This window comes from Crinia signifera, chromosome 2 (assembly GCF_055691185.1).
Source record: "Crinia signifera chromosome 2, ASM5569118v1, whole genome shotgun sequence".
In the NCBI taxonomy this organism is placed as follows: domain Eukaryota; kingdom Metazoa; phylum Chordata; class Amphibia; order Anura; family Myobatrachidae; genus Crinia; species Crinia signifera.
In genome coordinates, this window is record NC_139218.1 from 188,829,200 (window position 1) to 188,848,806 (window position 19,607).

General features: G+C 46.3%; 2 protein-coding genes across 5 annotated transcripts in view; both read right to left on the bottom strand.

Moving 5' to 3' along the window:
• The window catches only part of LOC146060320 (uncharacterized), a 267,579-nt gene that overhangs the window by 188,293 nt on the left and 59,679 nt on the right, over positions 1–19,607 (bottom strand). The window lies entirely within an intron of this gene.
• The window catches only part of LOC146060321 (uncharacterized), a 58,048-nt gene that overhangs the window by 30,853 nt on the left and 7,588 nt on the right, over positions 1–19,607 (bottom strand). For both annotated transcript variants that reach the window (XM_083173390.1, XM_083173391.1), the window contains exon 3: positions 5,179–5,251. In XM_083173390.1, coding sequence (XP_083029516.1) covers positions 5,179–5,251 — 73 coding nt within the window. The remainder of the gene's footprint in view (positions 1–5,178; positions 5,252–19,607) is intronic.

The following is a 19,607-nucleotide window of genomic DNA, read 5'->3' on the forward strand; positions in this document are numbered from 1 at the left end:
CCCCTCCCTGCATCCCCTGCCACTCTGCATCCCCCCTCCTACCCTGCATCCTGTGCCACCATGCCCCCTCACACTCTGCGTCCTGTGCCACCCTGTGTAAGTCCTCACTCCCTTCGTTCTCAGCCACTCTGCATCTCCCCTCCCAGCATTCTACGGCACCCTCCATCCCCCCCTCCCTCCCTGCATCCTCTTCCACCCTGCCACTCTACTGTGTTGGGAGACCCCCTGTCACCCCCCCCCCCCCCCATCTCTATCTCCCCAGCCCCACAGGCTGTAGAATAAACGCTGTACGCATGCGCCTATTCTGCAGCCTGAGGGGCTGGGGACATAGCCAGCAGCTAAGAGAGCCACTAGCCATGCCCTCACAGCGGCAAAAATTGGGCGTGGCCTTGTTGGAATAGGCCACACCCCCATATTGATAGGCCACACCCCCTAAAAATTCGGCAGCGCCTCCGGCGCGCAACAACACTCCCCCCCCCCCCCTCTTAGGGCTGCTTCAAGATTTTTCCCGGGCTGGTTTTAATTCCCAATCCGCCCCTGCAAGTAACCCTCTTGGAGCTACCCCCTGCCATGGTTCAACAGAACACCCAGCAATCACCACACACTACCAGACTGATCACAGATAGTAGGTATAGGATAGGCAGCAATATATTATGCTGGAAGGGAGAGACAGTGAAAGTAAAAGAGCTGTCACAGAGCTTTGTACAGCGCTATGGCATATACCTAGGAGCGCTATAGCTCTAAGTTTGAGACACAGCCCAAACTGTCTCCACCTAGCTCTAATCCCCACTGTAACTCACAGACCGGATAGAGCGTTCAGCAGGACGGTCACCAGGGGACAGGAATCGCCCAACTGCAGTCAGGATAGATCTGCAGCGCAACTGTGGAGCCTCCAGCAGCGTGTTCAAACGGCGCCAAATGTCCAAGATGGCCGCCGCGACTTGCAGGAACGCTGGGGTATGCCAAGGCCTGCTGGGAAGTACCGCGCGGTAACTCCGCCCCCCGCCTGGCAGCTCCGTCACCCATAATGGCGCCAGGTTTAAAAAACCCTCTGCTGCACCGCCGTTTGTGTCCCTGACCTTCCTCTAATAGGAAGGCAGGGTAATACTCACAGTGCTGCGGCCATGCCGTCGGCGGTGGGGCTGGGGGAGGATCGGGTGCACGCTGCGTGAGAGCGGCGCCCGTTACAGCTCCAGAGACGGTGGTCTCTGTCAGCCAGGGAGCCGGGCGCAAACCCTTAAGCAGCAGCCGGCTCCCTCCGGCAGGCTCCCACGTCGCAGGCAGATAGTAGCAGCAACTATCTGCCTGTCCTCAAAGGCAAAACTTGCTGCTTTATGCCCTAATTATCAAAAAGCCCAGGAGATGAGCCAAATGTGACCTGCTCCCTTTTGGGCACAATCTAAGACTGCCTGGGAGGGGAAGTAGAAGGGGAGGAGTTGGTCACACTGATTAATTATTTTAAAGTGCCCATGCTCCCTGTGGTTGCCTTCTATTCCCCAGTGTAACTCCAGTGACACCTAGTGGATGAAGGAGAAATTAACAATTGGTTTTGAAACCATGGAATACACCAAGATGGTTTAAATCAGTCAACTGTGGCTGTGAGGAACCAGTTCTTTCTATAATAGCAACCATGCACCTTTGGCCAAAATAGCACTATCAGTATGAGCCTTGCCTAATCTTATTTTCTTCAGTGTTTTGGGGATGGTTTTGGAGGAAAGGCATTAGCCAGAGAATCATTACACTATTAAACTGGGTACACACTATGCAATTTTCGCAATTTATATGCACAATAACGATATTATTAACAATATTATCATGCACATGGTCTAGTGGGTGCCCACTATATTGTTTTTTTTTATTTTTTTTAATGTTTAAACATTTTTATTGAAGTTTCAAATAATGTAGATATTACAATAAGAGTATACATTGACTGGGTATCATAAAGGTAAGTAATGGAAGATGTATCAAACCAGTTTTCCTTAAATCTGTCTACCCTGTCAAGCGTTTTTAAACATGGGATATCAATCAAACAGGTGGGGCGGGGGGATGGGGTAGAGAGGGGAAGGGGTGGGGTGGGGGGGTGGGTAGGGTGAAGGGAGGTTCTAGGAGGGGAGAGGGTTAACTTAAGATCCTTACAATAGAACAATTTTATATTTCAAAACCGTTATAACAATGTTATGAGTTTGACATCAATGTTTAACCTGACGTGGACTAGACACACTGGGAGTTAGGTGAAGGAAGGGGGGGTGGGGGGGGGGGTGGAATAAGTCGTGGTATGGAACTCTGATGACAATATAGTATGACGGGTTTCTTAGGTCTTCATCCTTGGAGGATTAAAGGATCTTCTGATCTCGACCGCGCAGTCCTGTAAACCAGCTAGATGTCTCGTGACAATCGTGTTAAGATAAGCGAGTGGATTGGGTATGAGTCATCTCCAGAGGGTACAGTCTACTCTGAGGCTAGCCTCATCCTTGGTGTATTGTTAGTCTAGACTAGCTCTTAAGGCAAAATCTATTTAGTTGTGTCAGCTCTGCCATGACTGCTATGTGTTTGGGTAACATTTTGCCTTTGTATTGGATCTAGGGTGTGGATAAAGGGTTCCCAGATTCTTATGAATTTCTGATAGCTAAAAAATGGGTCGAGCTGGACTGACCTCCTGTCATATAGCGCTAATTGGAGAAGTTTAGAATGTAGTTCAGTTATGGAGGGAGTTGAGGTTGAGATCCAGTGTATTAATATTAATTTTTTAGCTAGGGTTAGGCATATTGTGAGAAGCGGGATATTTTTTGAGAAAGTTGGGGGGAAGTGCCAGGCGGAGTAATTTAAGCATAGACATGCCAGAGGGTCAATGGATATTTTAATTTTGAACATGTTATTAATATAGTTTATGGTCTTCCTCCAGAACTTTAGTATCTTGGAGCAAGCCCAGAAGCAATGGAAAAATTTCGCATTCCCCAGTCTGCATTTGGGACACTTGCCGGTTGCATCTTTTGCCATGTATATTGTTTGTGCTGGTGCATAATATATGCGATGCATTACCTTGAAGTGGACCTCTTGCAGATAGGGGGATCGAAGAACTTTCATGTCTTTAGCAAAGTTTTGAAAGATGTCGTCTACAGTGTGGGTTTCTGGGAGGTCTTGTCTCCACATGTCTTGAAGGTGTTGTAGGTGTTTAGTTGTGTGGGTTTGGAGTATAGGGTCATATATGTGTGCTATTTTGAAGTCTTGTGTTTGTATTTTATTAAAGAAGTGGAGTAGGGGGTCAGAGTGATTTGTGAGGGTTATGGAGAGAGATAGCGGGCCTGTGTAATGCCTTACTTGTAAGTACATAAAGAAGTGTGATTTGGGGAGGTCATACCTGGATTGCAGTCTGTCGAAGGTAAAGATGGTCCCTCCGGGGTCGAACAGCTTCGTGGCCATGTCTAATCCCTTGCGTTTCCATTCTGAGAAGCCTCGGTTCGAAGTTGATGGGGGGAAGTTGGGGTTGCCCCAAATCGGAATAAATGGGGATATTGTGGGGTCTCTGTCTAGTTTTTTATTTACCTGTAGCCACGCGTCATAAGTGTCTCGGAATAATATGTGTTGTAGTACTATGGTAGGAATTTGTTTGGGTTTTGAGTGGATGAGAGCGCTAGGGGCGTATGGGTGGCATATGGCTTTGTCTAGGTCAGGGTCTGTGTATGAGGAGTGGTCACTTAGCCAGTCTGAAATGTATCAGAAATGTATTGACCATGCGTACGCTTGGAAGTCTGGGATTTTTAAACCCCCTTTATCTGCGGGGAGGTGCGATTCTGGCTAACTTGCTAGGCAATTTAACAAAATAGTTTGCCTAGCACATCGCACCTTGTGTACATGGCTTTAGAGATTAACATCAATCTGGTAGTAAGAAAATTATACAGGAAAACAGATGCAAATTTATACCTGACTAATAGCAAAGAGTATATATTGTAGAGAGGAATCAACTTAAAAAAACAACAAAAAAAAAAACAACATAAGCATTGTGTAACAAAGTGGTTCCCAAACGGTGTACCACGGGCGCTTGTGTGGTCCTAGATCCAATGATTTGGTCTGACATCTTTAAAGTCGTGCACTGGCAGTAGCCATAAGGTGCCCCATACATGGTGCGTTTCTGCCTTGCACATCACATAGTACAAAAGGTATGTGCAGCCCATACTTTTTGTATTCGTTAGCATCACATCTAGATCAAAATACACACTGTTGTAGCGGGTCGCATGGGTTTTGAACTAGATGCAATCTACTAAAAAAAACGCACAGAGCATTGCACCATGTGTGGGCACATTTAATGAGACATGGTGGTGTACACAGGCTGCTGCTACACTGCTAGTGTATGGCCATATCTCCCAAAGTCTCTGCCTCCTCTGTAAATGCAGCTTCCAGCAACAGGCTGCACTGTACACATACTCCTGGCACCCTGAAGACAGCTATGGAAGTAGTATAAGAGTAATTCTTTCCATCCCCAACTCCCGTCCTTCATGTTTGTTTCACGTCATCTTTAGTTAATACAATAAGGCACATATGGAGAGACATAAGAGAGTTATGTCTCTCCATATGTGCCTTATTGTATCCGCCTTGTTATGGCTACCACTGACCACTCTGTTGCCCCTCCTCTTTCTCCAACCACCTGCTGTCCACTTGTATCATTTCTCCCATCTTCAGGCCTTTCCTTCTTTTCTGTTCCAAGAAATAGGCAAAACCAGCACCGGCGCCTTGCTATCAGAAGTGTTATAGCTTAACAGCACATAAATGATAATTAAATCTTAAATCTAAAAATGTCAAGTAAGTAATATTTTTGGATTTGAATCAGGTTTGTTCAGTAGCTCAGTATGATTATTTTGGGGAAAGGATCTGAAGTGCAAAAATCCATCTGAAAAAACCCAAGCATAAGACAAGTTTTGCTGCGGGATAGCATATGAAGTTCAGATGAAATCTTTCCACTTACTGTATATCTTACCTGACCTAGGGGTGCTGTGAATAACATTTCTGGAGGCCCGGTCTAAAGGCCTCATTAATTATTAAAGATCAGAACGACAGGTGTAAAGTGTTGCAGAAAATGCACAAGGTAAAATGTTTTTCTAGCGAAAGAAAAAAAGCTGTGACATACATAAACATGATATTAGGTAAACTTGTTCTTTAAAATGTATTTAAAAAAGTGAATACCCTTAAATGAGCACTCTATTTCCACTGGAGAATGTAGAAGGGTGGAGCACATTTTGCGTGAAGAATTTTCACCCTAAAAAAACAACAAATTAGATGCATTTTCCCTTTATACTTGCTTGAGTGACCCCATCCTTTGTCATACCCCAGAGATGTTATGCTTGCTATACATATATGTAAAGCATCCAGAAGTGAAAACAGACGCAGACACATATATGATATTGATACAGGGGGCACAACACTTACCATAATAAACTAACTCACATTAATATACAAATAATCAAATAAATAATTGGGTTTTAGTTCATGTATTGATCAATGCATTTAAGCTTACAGCCCATCGCCAAGGGACCCTATTTCACTGCAGGGCACCTTTTTAAATATGTGGTTGAGATATGTAAATAATTAATACATAACTTTTATTAATATCACTTAAAATTAGCAAAAAGCAAATTGGTATCAATTATACATAATATACAATCAAGTGGAGGTGATTATTTCTCATTAAAATTAGTCTTAGTTAAATAAAAAGGCGCAATGATATCCCCAAACAATTATTTCAGCAGATGATGCTGTAATAGCAAATATCAAGATAGGGGACAAAGTATTGACTTTTTATTCCATAGCAATGAATTAAATAATGTTTTCAATCAATCAAAAATAACCATTGCTATTGGAGCAGTACACCACCTATGCTTGCTAATGCATAGGTGGTAACTGGTACTCTTGGAAGAAAAGGATGAATAGCTGTGTTCACTGTGTCTGGTGGTGAAATTACACATGCTTAAACTGAAGATGGCTTCATTATTTCTGATGTTTGCATGGATGGGTGGTGCAATTTACTGCACCAGGTATTCTTTGGAAGTCAACAAAAGAAAAAAGGGAATGTGATGTCGCGGGTTGTGATGTGCGTATATTACAAAATTGCAATATAAATGAAGTATAAATACTGTCTACTATATCTGGACTGTCGCATCATTTGAACAAAAAAGGTGCCAACCCTCACAGAAAAAAGCAATAATTTTGGGAAATAAATAATAAATACATAAATATGATTTTTTACAGTATACTTCAGGGGCGGGCAATAAGCGGCCCTATTGCGGTTGATGAACTACACATCCCAGCATGCATTACCTTAGTGTTGCTGTTTGGCCATGCTGAAACTGATGCACGGCATGCTGGGATGTGTAGTTCATCAACAGCTGGAGGGTCGCTTATTGCCCACCCCTGGTCTACTTGCTCTAAGTGCAGCCAAAAATTGTTGCTCCTTCCTTGGAAGTCTCATATACAAGTATTGGCCTGGCCACTCACCGCTTGGCTTCCAAGATGAAATGAGATTAGGCATTCCAGTGTGGTATGGCAGTATGATGTCGACCAATAGAAATTAGAGTGTATGGTTGTCAGCTTTCAAAGCAGAAAAGAGGATTTTATATTACCTACCAGTAAATCCTTTTCTTATCCATAGGGTATACTGGGGAATCAAGTAGACAATGGGGTATAGATGGGTTCATAGGAGCTGATGCACTATAATAAAATTCAACATTTTGTGTGATGGCTCCTCCCCTCTATGCCCCCTCCCACAGCCCAGTCTAGGAAAAACTGTGCAAGAAGGAGACGGTCATACTCAGAGAGGAGAAACATTAGTAGAAGTAAACACAACATACAAGCAGTATAACAAGACAAAAAAAAAAAGGCAATCAAACCTGACCAACACAGGGAAAACGAAGCACAGCGGAGAGCGCCCAGTATACCCTATGGACTACGAGAAATGGATTCACCGTAGGTAATATAACATGCTCTTTTCTCTAACGTCCATAGGGTATACTCGGGCATCAAGTTGACAACGGGGACATCTCAAAGCTCCCACAATGGACGGGAGATTGCGGAGTCCCTTGAAGAACAGAACTGCCGAACTGAAGATGCTCTGAGGCCAGGGTGTCAAACCTATAGAACTTTACAAAGGAGTTGGGTACCCAACCAAGTTGCCGCTCTGCAGAACTACAGAACTGAAATTCCTCGGACAACCGCCCAAGAAGAGCCCACCGACCTAGTAGAATAAGCTGAAATAAAAGCACGACCTGGACAGCAGCTTGTGTGTACGCCTGCTGAATTGTCATCCTAATCCACGTAGCAATAGTTTGTTTTGAGGCAGGATAGCCAATTTTGTTGGCTTTGAACAGGAAAAAAAAATTATGATTTTCTGGTACAAGCAGTCCATGAAACATTTTAAAGTCATAACCCCATCAAGCGACTTTAGAGTAGCAGAACCAGCCGTGACCGCTGGTACCACAATGGGCTGTCTGATATGCAAGGCCGACACCGCCTTTGGTAGGAACTTTGGCCTCGTACAAAGCTGAAAGATTAGGTTCAGACTTCTGCAGGAAAGGCCCCCCAGCTCTGAAACTCTCCTCGCCAAAGCCAGCAATAGAACAGTTTTCTGCGTGAGAAACTTGATATCAACTGAGGACAGAGGTTCAAACCATGAGGATTGTAAAAACTCCAAAACCAGGTTCAGATCCCAAGGCACCACCAGTCAAACAAATAGGGTCTGGATGTTAAGTACTCTTTTAAAAAACGTTTGTACCGCAGGAATTAACACCAGTTGCGTTTGAAGGTAGAGATTTCTGCTTTATCTATATTCTTCCAGAGAACCCAGACGTAGTACCAAATACACAATAGAGTGGAGGTGGTTGCGGACACTGTGCTCCAACAGGACTCTGGTAGAGGCTTTGATCAGGAGGTCGTTCCAGATAAGGTACAAAATTCACCCCATTCAGACGAAGAAATAGCATCATCTCCGCCATGACCTTGGTAAATATTCGTGGCGTTGTAGACAGCCCGAAGGGCAAGGCCCAGAATTGATAGTGGTCTTTTTGAACTGCAGATCAAAGATAAGCCTGATGAGGCTGATGAGGCGGCCAAATTGGTACATGGAGATAGGCATCTAATGATACCAGAAAGTCCTTTTCCTCCAGGCCCGAAATCACCGCCCTTAAAGACTCCATCTTGAACTTGAAAGTTTTTAAGTAACTGAATCAGTTTTTGGATGGCCTCTAATAGAGTCTTCTGAGATTCTTGTAAAACTGGCAAGCCTGACTTGAAGAATCTGAGAGGAGTGAGAGATGCGAACATATCTTGTACCCCTGAGTAATCAGGTAGAGCACCCGGAGATGCAGACAAGAAGCCCTGCAAACCAGACTGAAGTGTTGTAGCTGTGCCCCTACCAGTAGATCCCCGTAGCAGGAAGGAACCAGTGTTAGGAACAGGGAGATCTCGCCTACCCTAACTCCGTTGTCACCCCTTGGAGTTGGCGGATGCGTGCTAAGCTAACCTTCACCAATAATAGCCGCGTTCGTGGGAGCCCATTAGTCAGGCTCCCACCCCGATGCCACCTGGTCTTACTAATGACAATGCAGCCGCCAAGGCCAGAGGTAAACAAGGGGAAATCTACATAACAACCAAGGAGGCGAGAACCACCCTGCCCCACGGAGGGGGTGTCAGTGGATAGCGGACTGAGCTGGGACCCGCTGTGCTAATGCTGTGGGCAACGGGCAAGACAATGTACCGTGACCAAGCTGACCAGTATCACTATACACGAGGTGTACCCAGATGCTAAGCAAGAGTAACAATACACGGTATGCTGACACAATAAGAACTGATGACGGGTGTAACAATACACAATATGCTGACACAATAAGAACTGCTGACGGGTGTAACAATACACAATATGCTGACACAATAAGAACTGCTGACGGGTGTAACAATACACAATATGCTGACACAATAAGAACTGCTGACGGGTGTAACAATACACAGTATGATGATACAATAAGAACTGCTGACGGGTGTAACAATACACAGTATGATGATACAATAGATAAATGACAATAAGGGAGGCAAGGAGTGGGAATCTCCCAACTTATCTGAAAACCAAGAGATCGGCAGGCAGACACAGGCAAGGATCCTGGAGGCAGCCAGGAACAGGTACTGGAAACAGGAGCCAAGAGTGGGCAGGAACCTGGAACCGGAAACACTCAGGACGCCAAATCAAGAGCTATAGCCGGCGTCTGAGTGCCCCAGCAATCCAGTTTAAATAGCGCGCCAAGCGCTACCCTGACGCTGCGTGCGGCGTCATGCACACCCCTTCCTCCCTGCGGCCGCCAGGCGTCCCCCGTCGCCTTGGCAACCGCTGCGGCAGGGGAGGAAGGGGTTGTACGCCGGCAGCCTGATGTCCGTCATTGCCTGCCGGAAGCTCCCGGCTGATGACGCGACGGCGTCGAGGTAACCCGGCAACCGCCGGAAGAACTTCAGAGGAGACTGCCGGGCGAGCGGAGGCGCTGCCCGTGCAGCTCCTAACAGTACCCCCCCCTTGAGGAGGGGTCACCGAACCCTTAGACCCAGGTTTGAACGGGAAGGTCTTAAAGAACTCTGCTTTGAGCCTGGGCGCATGTAACAATCGCTCAGGCACCCAAGACCTCTCCTCTTCTCCGAACCCTTTCCAATGGACCAAAAATTTCAGTTGACCCCGAACAACCTTGGAATCCAATATCTGCTCTACTATGAATTCTTTGTGCCCTTGAATGAGGACTGGTTTGCGGTTCGGAGCAGGCCCTGATTGGGGAGCCATCGAGGCTGGTTTAAGAAGAGAACAATGAAAGACATTATTGATCCGCAATGCTCTGGGGAGCTGCAACCTAAATGCCACCGGATTGACTTGAGCCGTGATCAAAAATGGACCGATGAACCTGGGCCCTAATTTTGGACATCTCTGGCGAAGCTTGATGTGGCGAGTAGACAACCACACCTTTTGCCCCACTCGGAAAAAACATGGTCTCCTATGTTTGTCAAAGAAAATTTTTGAACGTGCTGAAGACTGCCTAAGAGCCAAATGAACCTTTTGCCATGACTTCCTAAGGAAGGACACTGTGGAAAAGGGCGGCCGAGAGGAATCCCTTGGAACAAAGAAGGAGTTGCACTTGGGATGGAACCCGAAATTACACAAAAAAGGCGAGCTCTTGGAGGCCACATGATAAGAGTTGTTATAAGCAAATTCTGCCAAAGGTACCAGTTCGGCCCAATTGCTCTGACATTTGGAGACGAAGCAGCGTAAATATTGCTCCAAGGCCTGATTGACCCTTTCGGTCTGTCCGTTGGACTGTGGGTGATGCCCGGAGGAAAGACTGACCTGTATTCCTAAACCGGAACAAAAACTTCTCCAGAACCTGGCCACAAACTGAGACCCCCTGTCTGAAACTATATCCAAGGGAAGGCCATGGAGTCTGAAAATATGCGAGATAAAGAGCTGTGCCAACTCTTTAGCAGTGGGGAGTTTACGCAAGGGTATAAAATGTGCCATCTTGCTAAAGCAGTCGACCGTGACCCAAATGGTGGTAAAACGAGTAGAAGAAGGAAGGTCGACAATGAAGTCCATAGAAATATGGGACCATGGCCTTTCTGGAATGGACAACGGCAGGAGTGTACCCACTGGTGATGATCTGGAAGACTTATGTCGAGCACATACCGGACAAGAAGAGATAAACAGAGCAACATCCTGTTTTATGGTGGGCCACCAAACCACCCTGGACAAGTGCTCAAGGGTCTTGGTAACGCCAGGGTGTCCAGTGACCCTACTGGAATGAAAGTCTTTGAGGACCAATCTTCTGAGGTGTTTAGGAATAAACAGTCTATTATGTGGAGTCCCCTGAGGAGCAGAGGGCTGGGAAGCCAGGACACGGGAGGCCAAGTCCTGAGTCAGACCCGCAAAAATGACAGAAGACGGGACAATGGGTGTATCTTTAAGTCCAGCACTCTGATAAGTCTGGAAACTACGAGATAACGCATCAGCTTTGACATTTTTGGGGCCGGGTTTGAAAGTAATGATGAATTGAAACCTGGTAAAGAACAACGCCCACCGGGCTTGTCGTGGGTTTAATCGTTTAGCAGACTCGATGTAGGCTAAGTTTTTATGGTCAGTGATCACAGTGATGATGTGTTTGGCCCCTTCTAACCAATGACGCCACTCCTCAAAGGCCCACTTAATGGCCAACAATTCACGATTCCCGACATCATAGTTCCTTTCGGCTGAGGAGAACTTACGGGAGAAGAAGGCGCAAGGATGAATTTTCTGATCATGAATGTCCTTCTGAGAAAGGACAGCTCCAGCCCCTACATCCGAGGCGTCAACCTCCACAATGAAAGGAATTCTGGGATCCGGGTGATGTAAGACAGGAGCTGAGCAGAAGGCCTTCTTTAACTTATGAAAGGATTCGACGGCCTGTGGGGACCAAACTTCTGGATTGGCTCCCTTGCGAGTCAGTTCCACAATGGGGGCAACAATGTCAGAAAAGGACCGGATGAATCTCCGGTAATAATTAGAGAATCCTAAGAATCTTTGGATGGCCTTGAGATTGTTTGGACGAGCCCAGGACATGATGGCCTGAACCTTGCTGGGGTCCATGGAAAAACCCTTAGGAGAGATGACATAACCCAGAAAAGAGACTTGAGCAATTTCGAATTCACACTTTTCGAGTTTGGCGTATAATTGATTTTCACGCAACTTCTGAAGGATCAGGCGGACGTGTTGCCGATGTTCAGGAAGTGACTTGGAAAAAATCAAAATGTCGTCTAAGTAAACCACAGCAAATACCCCCAGGTACGGCCGGAGTACTTCATTGATGAAATCCTGAAAGACTGCAGGAGCGTTGGCCAAGCCGAACGGCATCACAAGATATTTGTAGTGACCTGAATGTGTGTTAAAGGCTGTCTTCCACTCATCTCCCTTTCTAATCCTGATGAGGTTATATGCTCCTCTAAGATCAATCTTGGAAAACACCATCGCCTCCCGGATTTGATCAAACAAAACAGAGATGAGTGGTAACGGATAGGAATTTTTTACAGTAATTTTGTTCAAGGCCCTATAGTCTATACAGGGACGCAAAGATCCATCTTTTTTTTCAACAAAAAAAAACCCTGCACCTACGGGAGATTTAGAAGGACGAATGAATCCTTTTTCAAGACTCTCACTTATGTATGAATCCATGGCCTGGGATTCAGGTTCTGAGAGGGCATATAGACGTCCCTTGGGCAATCTGGCATTGGGAACTAAGTCTATAGTACAATCAAAGGGACGGTGAGGGGGCAACGTATCTGCTTCCTTCTTGGAAAACACATCGGCAAAGTCTCTGTAGGGTACAGGTAAAGAAGAAAAAACGGGAAGGACAAGACGAAGAGGAAGAGAGAGACAATGATCAGAACAGGAAGAGCCCCAACGTGTGATTTCTCCTGTGGTCCAGTCGATACTGGGATTGTGCTTCCTAAGCCATGGTAACCCCAGGACGAGTGGCGTGAGCGGACAGTGAAACAACAGAAAAGAAATCTCTTCCGAATGAAGAGCCCCCACCGAAAGCTGGAGAGGAGTGCACGCGGTAACACTGCCGTTGGCGAGTGGCTGACCATCCAGGCCACAAACCGACAAGGAATTGACCAGGGAAATGGGTTTGAGCCCCAACGAACAAACCAGACCCCTGTCAATAAAATTGCCGGCTGCACCGCAATCAACAAAGGCAGTGGTAGCGATAGTGCAGTTATTACAGGTGACAGAAACCTGAATAATGATCGAGTCTAGGGGAGAAAAACAAGATAGGCCCAAGTGAGTTTCCCCAAACCCACTTAGGCCCTGTCTTTTCCCGCCTTCAACGGACAGACTACTGCACGGTGACCCTGACCTCCACAATACATACAGAGACCCTTCAGCCTCCTACGATTCTTTTCTGCGGCAGGTAAACGTGTAGCCCCAATCTGCATGGGTTCGTCACAAGCAACCTCCGAGGGCTCCCCCAGTGATGTGGAGGGATATACCCCGGAGACCCTCTCCCTCTGGCGTTCCCGGAACCTCCGATCTACCTTGATGGCTAACTCCATAATTTCATCAAGGGAGGTCGGGGTAGGGTAGTGAACCAATGCATCTTTTAACGTTTCAGATAAGCCGATGCGAAACTGACTACGGAGTGCTGGGTCATTCCAACCAGAGTCAATGGCCCACCTCCTGAATTGGGTACAATAAGCCTCTGCGTTACTCTGACACTGCCGTAGTGCCCTCAGGTTGGCTTCGGCTGAGGCAGCACGGTCTGGGTCGTCGTAAAGCAACCCCATGGCAGAAAAAAAAGCATTCACAGAGGTAAGGGCCTCGGACCCTGCGGGAAGGCCAAACGCCCAGGTCTGAGGGTCCCCTTGTAACAGGGAGATGACCATTCCCACACGCTGGGATTCCAAGCCGGAGGAGGCCGGGCGGAGTTTGAAATAAAGTTTACACGACTCTCTAAAGTTAAAAAACTGGGAACGCTCCCCGGAAAACCGGTCCGGGAGACTCAACTTGGGTTCGGGGTTTCTGGATGAGGATAAGACCCCTTGTACCCGTTCCTCTTGTGAGTTTACCCGGAGGGTCAATTTCTGAAGCTCTTGAGTAAGAGTATGCATCTGCCCCGCTAAAGCGTGATTAGCAGCCTGCTGGGCCGGATCCATGATAGCTGACTGGAAGTTGGATGAAGTATGGGGCCGGCTATAATGTTAGGAACAGGGAGATCTCGCCTACCCTAACTCCGTTGTCACCCCTTGGAGTTGGCGGATGCGTGCTAAGCTAACCTTCACCAATAATAGCCGCGTTCGTGGGAGCCCGTTAGTCTGGCTCCCACCCCGATGCCACCTGGTCTTACTAATGACAACGCAGCCGCCAAGGCCAGAGGTAAACAAGGGGAAATCTACATAACAACCAAGGAGGCGAGAACCACCCTGCCCCACGGAGGGGGTGTCAGTGGATAGCGGACTGAGCTGGGACCCGCTGTGCTAATTCTGTGGGCAACGGGCAAGACAATGTACCGTGACCAAGCTGACCAGTATCACTATACACGAGGTGTACCCAGATGCTAAGCAAGAGTAACAATACACGGTATGCTGACACAATAAGAACTGATGACGGGTGTAACAATACACAATATGCTGACACAATAAGAACTGCTGACGGGTGTAACAATACACAATATGCTGACACAATAAGAACTGCTGACGGGTGTAACAATACACAATATGCTGACACAATAAGAACTGCTGACGGGTGTAACAATACACAGTATGATGATACAATAAGAACTGCTGACGGGTGTAACAATACACAGTATGATGATACAATAGATAAATGACAATAAGGGAGGCAAGGAGTGGGAATCTCCCAACTTATCTGAAAACCAAGAGATCGGCAGGCAGACACAGGCAAGGATCCTGGAGGCAGCCAGGAACAGGTACTGGAAACAGGAGCCAAGAGTGGGCAGGAACCTGGAACCGGAAACACTCAGGACGCCAAATCAAGAGCTATAGCCGGCGTCTGAGTGCCCCAGCAATCCAGTTTAAATAGCGCGCCAAGCGCTACCCTGACGCTGCGTGCGGCGTCATGCACACCCCTTCCTCCCTGCGGCCGCCAGGCGTCCCCCGTCGCCTTGGCAACCGCTGCGGCAGGGGAGGAAGGGGTTGTACGCCGGCAGCCTGATGTCCGTCATTGCCTGCCGGAAGCTCCCGGCTGATGACGCGACGGCGTCGAGGTAACCCGGCAACCGCCGGAAGAACTTCAGAGGAGACTGCCGGGCGAGCGGAGGCGCTGCCCGTGCAGCTCCTAACAACCAGTGGCAAGTCCCTGCTCTTGACAACCTGCTGTGGTTGGTCTTCAGGGTTTTCCTCTGGTGCCTCTGGCAGCATTTGAGGCTCCTCATGCTCTTGACCAAAACCTAGCGGTACAAAAGGACTGCAGGGAAGGACCGGGGTAGCTCCGTCGTTCAGAAGGAGGTGCCCATGGCAGATAAGTAGATTTCCCCGCAGTGGCCTGCGATATCTACTTGTTAAGTTCTTTGCCAAACAAAGCCTTCTACCCCAATCCCCCAATTTTGATTCGGGGTCGGCTGCCCACTGGCGTAGCCATAAGGTTCTACGGGCAGACACAGCCATAGTAGTCATGCATGCAGCCACAACGCCTATCTCTTTTAGGGCCTCACATAAGAAGTCAGCCGACTCCTGAAGTGTAAGCATGTCCACTTGAGGAACATCCTCCTGCAGGTCAGCCTGGACCGCAGCGGCTCATTTGCTAATGGCCTTTGTGATCCAACATCCAGCAATGACAGGCCTCTGCAAAGCTCCTGCTACTACATAAATAGCCTTTAAAGTAGTGTCTAACTTTCTATCCCAGGGTCTTATAGGGAGGCCAATCACGGGACAGTTAAATCTATCTTTTTGGACAGACGGAACACAAAAGTATAAACTGCCGGTGTATTTTCCCATACTCTCCTGTCCTCCTTGTCGGGGAGATTGAGCACTTCCCTAATAGCAAAAATAAGAGATTCTACTCTTTGAGAATGAGCTTCCTCAGGAATATCCACGTCCCCCTCCTCCTGGTCTCCCTCCTCTGAGTTAGATCTGAGGAGAGGGGGGAGTGTGTGATTCTGAGGAGCTAACCTAGGAGGCTGTGACCTATGTGTAGAGGGAGCAGCCATTAAATCAGAGACTGTCTTTTTGCAGATCCAGTCTCTCTTCCTTTGCAACTGCAAGTTCAGAGGAAACGGAGGACATCATATCCTTTATAAACCTTTATAAACTCTAGCCAAGCAGGCTCCTGAACACTGCTACTGCTCATACTGCCTTTTAATAGAACAGAACAGTAAAAATAAACTGTACCTATATATTCATATATACAATGCAAAGGTATGACCTCCCAGCCAGCTGCCCAGACCCTGGGAAGGAAGGAGGGAGGGAGTGAGAGAGAGGGAAGGAGAGAGAGAGAGAGGGGTGGTGGGGAGAGGGAGAGAGAGAGAGAGAGAGAGAGAGAGAGAGAGAGAGAGAGAGAGAGAGAGAGAACCGTCACAGAAGCCCCTATGGAGAGATTTATCTCTTCCAGGCTTTTTGTAAAACACAGACTTGAAGAGTGTGTCCTGCAACAGGACTATCGACTCTCAATATGGCCCCTATAACCTCATGTTACCAGCACAGTGTATCAGGGCCCCAATGCTGCATAGTTGCAGTGCCTGTATCCCTGTAGAAGATGGTGCCGGCTGCTGCTGGTACCGCTCCCCAGAAGCTCCGCCCCCAAGATAGTGAAGATGCTTCACTGTTCAGGAGAGCGCTTTTACTGCCAGACAGTCTGGGAAGTCCCGTTTGTGGAGATCTCGGCAGCGCTGTGTTTGGCGCTGAGCTGCGGGTGCGCTCGTTAGTCACCATGCAACTGCTGTGCATCACCCTTCAGGAACGGAGTCCTGTCAGTGGGTCACAGACCATTAACCCTGAAAGAGGTTGTACCATGAACAACCTCAGCGCTATAGACAGACTGGTAGTGAGCCAGTACTGTCTAAAAATAAAATAAAAACCATTTCCAAGGAATAGAGGGGAGGAGCCAGCACACAGGATATTGAATTTTATTAAAGTGCACTGGCTCCTATGGACCCATCTATACCCCATTGTCTACTTGATTCCCTAGTATATCCTATGGACATAAGAGAAAACCAAGATAGCACTTCTGCTTTCCAGTGTATTATAGACTCACTGGGGCTCACTGTTACTTCGTATTTATTTAGCACCTTCTAAAATATAATAGCTAGAATTTGATTGGTTGCCCATAGCAACATACCATCTGAAATAGAACTCCCATCTTATGAAATAAACCCAACGGAGTGTGGAGTAGGCGGCATTAAATGCATGAACTACACTTTTCACTTTATTTAAGCTTATTATCTTTTCCTTTCATCCAGTGTTGGGATCTTAGTTTCTAAATTACACGTATACCCTGTGTCCCAGTGTTATGACGCAGGAAGTGATCATATAGGAAAAGGGTATTTAAACCAATGCAGTTTGGTATGGGATCATGCTGCTTTCAACTGGGGACACAGATCTTTCCAGGATTACCGGTAGGTTGCACTTAATTGGTCCCATATCTTAAATGCTGTATGGATTTTGTTTCTACTTGTGGAATTTTGCTGTTCTATCTATATGTCACTCTGTTAAACTATGCACAACTTGTAATATTTTTTGCACAGTTTGTATATATTGCTTCTGCACCCAATAGTACTACTGATATCATGGTCTTAAAAATGTTCACTTATATGTAATTATGTGCACATTGTCGCTCAAAGTCTGATGATGTTTGTATAACTATCTTAACGAGTCATGAATTACGAATAATGTACCATTATTTCCAGAACGTTCCATTGAAAGCTTGGTTCAGATTTATCCTGTCTAAAACGGTTGTTTTTAGTGATATTCACCTCTGAGTGTCCATTTCTTCTGCTCTATTGGTTTTGACTTCTGGTATATCTATTTTTTATTTATTTATATTTACATTTTTGTATGATTTATTTTAAGTCCCCCAAGATCATAAATACGGGCTTATTGTGACTACACTTGTTTATAGGTTACTATGGAGCTTAATACTTCTGTTTGACAAGGTGTCCGATCCAGAGCCTGATTTTATCAGCCTTTTATAACACAAAGTGTTTTTGAATGAATGTTCTGAGAGCTACAGCTCACCCTTTTTAGACCGGATTAGGTGTGTAATATGCTTTTAAATACATCTATTTTGGGACATTGAATCCCAACTAATGGGCCCCATACATCAGCAATCACAATTAATGGATTTCCAGATTCAGGGATTTTTTGGCCAGATAAATGGATTATACAATCTATTTGACTTGCCCACACATTACAGATTTATTTCAGTGATCGGCAGATTTTTCCATCTAAAGATTGCATCTTCATATCTGGAAATTGCCCAATCGATTGTCATTTCAGCTGTTCATAATGTAAATAGATGAAGAAGACGAATTGGGAATGCCCACACATATAAAAAAGATCCGCAGATAATACCAGATTATTAAACATGTTTAAAAATCTGATTAAGCAATCGATTGCGATCCCTATTAATTTTGAATTGGGATTGCCAAAAGGGGGAGCCCCACACATCTAAAATTAATTGTGGCAATCATCTCCAGATCTCACAGGATGGTCACAATTAATTGCTGATGTATGGGGCCCATAACTTTCTGGACTTTTTTACATCCCTCCCTAATTTCTTCAAACCCCCTTCTTTGTCTAGTTTCCTCCTCTAGTGGTCAGTTTGACCTCGTATAACATTGAGGTACTGTAGTAAACATTTAATTGACTTATGGTACATGTTTCACCACCTAGATCCAGATCACCCCTGAGAAAGTCCTAACGGACGAAACGCGTAGGGTCGATTCTGTACAACTACTTTCTGGTGTTGGATCTATATGATTTTATGAAAAAGGGATTTTTGTAAGAACTTACCGTTCGAATCCCTTTCTCTGATATGGTCCTGGTGACACAGCTCAACACTGGGATGTAGGAGGGTCCGAAGGAGCCAGGCACCTATCCTAAAGCTTTAGAGGGTAGGCTCCTCCCCTACTGCATCCCTGGACTCTTCAGTTCAATCTTTCAAAGCCACTGGAATACATTAACTCAGTACAAACGCCTGCACATATTATATGCACATTCTATAACAGAAACTGTTAACTTTTAACCATTTTAACATGAACATCATGAACTTCTGGCATACTTACTGAGCGTAAGGGAGGGATCGCTGTGTCACCAGGACCATATCAGAGAAAGGGATTCGAACGGTAAGTTCTTACAAAAATCCCTTTTTCTCTTTCAATGGTCCTGGTGACACAGCTCAACACTGGGACGTTCCAGAGCCGGTCCTTTGGGAGGGTACGCTCAGGTCTGCAGCTCTCAGCACTGCTCGCCCGAATGATGCGTCCTCCGACGCGAACTCATGGAATCTATAGAATTTGGCAAATGTGTGAACAGATGACCAAGTGGCAGCTCTGCAAACCTGCTCAGCTGTGGCCCCATGTCGGACCGCCCAAGAGGTGGCAACTGACCTGGTGGTATGCGCATTTATTCTGGCCGGTACAGGCCTACCCACTTTGGTGTATGCAAAGGCTATCACAGAACGCAACCACCTAGCAATGGTCTGCTTAGATGCAGGCCACCCAATTTTATGTACGTCATACAGTACCAATAAAGTGTCAGTTTTCCTAACACTCTTCACTCTGTCCACATATATGCGTAAGGCACGCACAACATCCAAAGTCTTCAACTTGTCCCTTTTCTTGGAACCCTCTGGGGGTTGAAACACAGGTAGAACTATCTCCTGATTTAAATGGAAGGCAGAGACTACCTTCGGTAAAAATTGCGGCACTGTTCTCAGAACAGCCCTGTCATCGTGAAAAATTAAGAAGGGAGGTTTGCATGACAAAGCTCCCAGCTCTGACACCCTTTTAGCAGATGCTACTGCTAACAAAAACACTAACTTCCACGTGAGAAACTTAAAGTCAGCCGACCTTAAAGGCTCAAAAGGTGCCTTCTGAAGGCAATCCAAAACC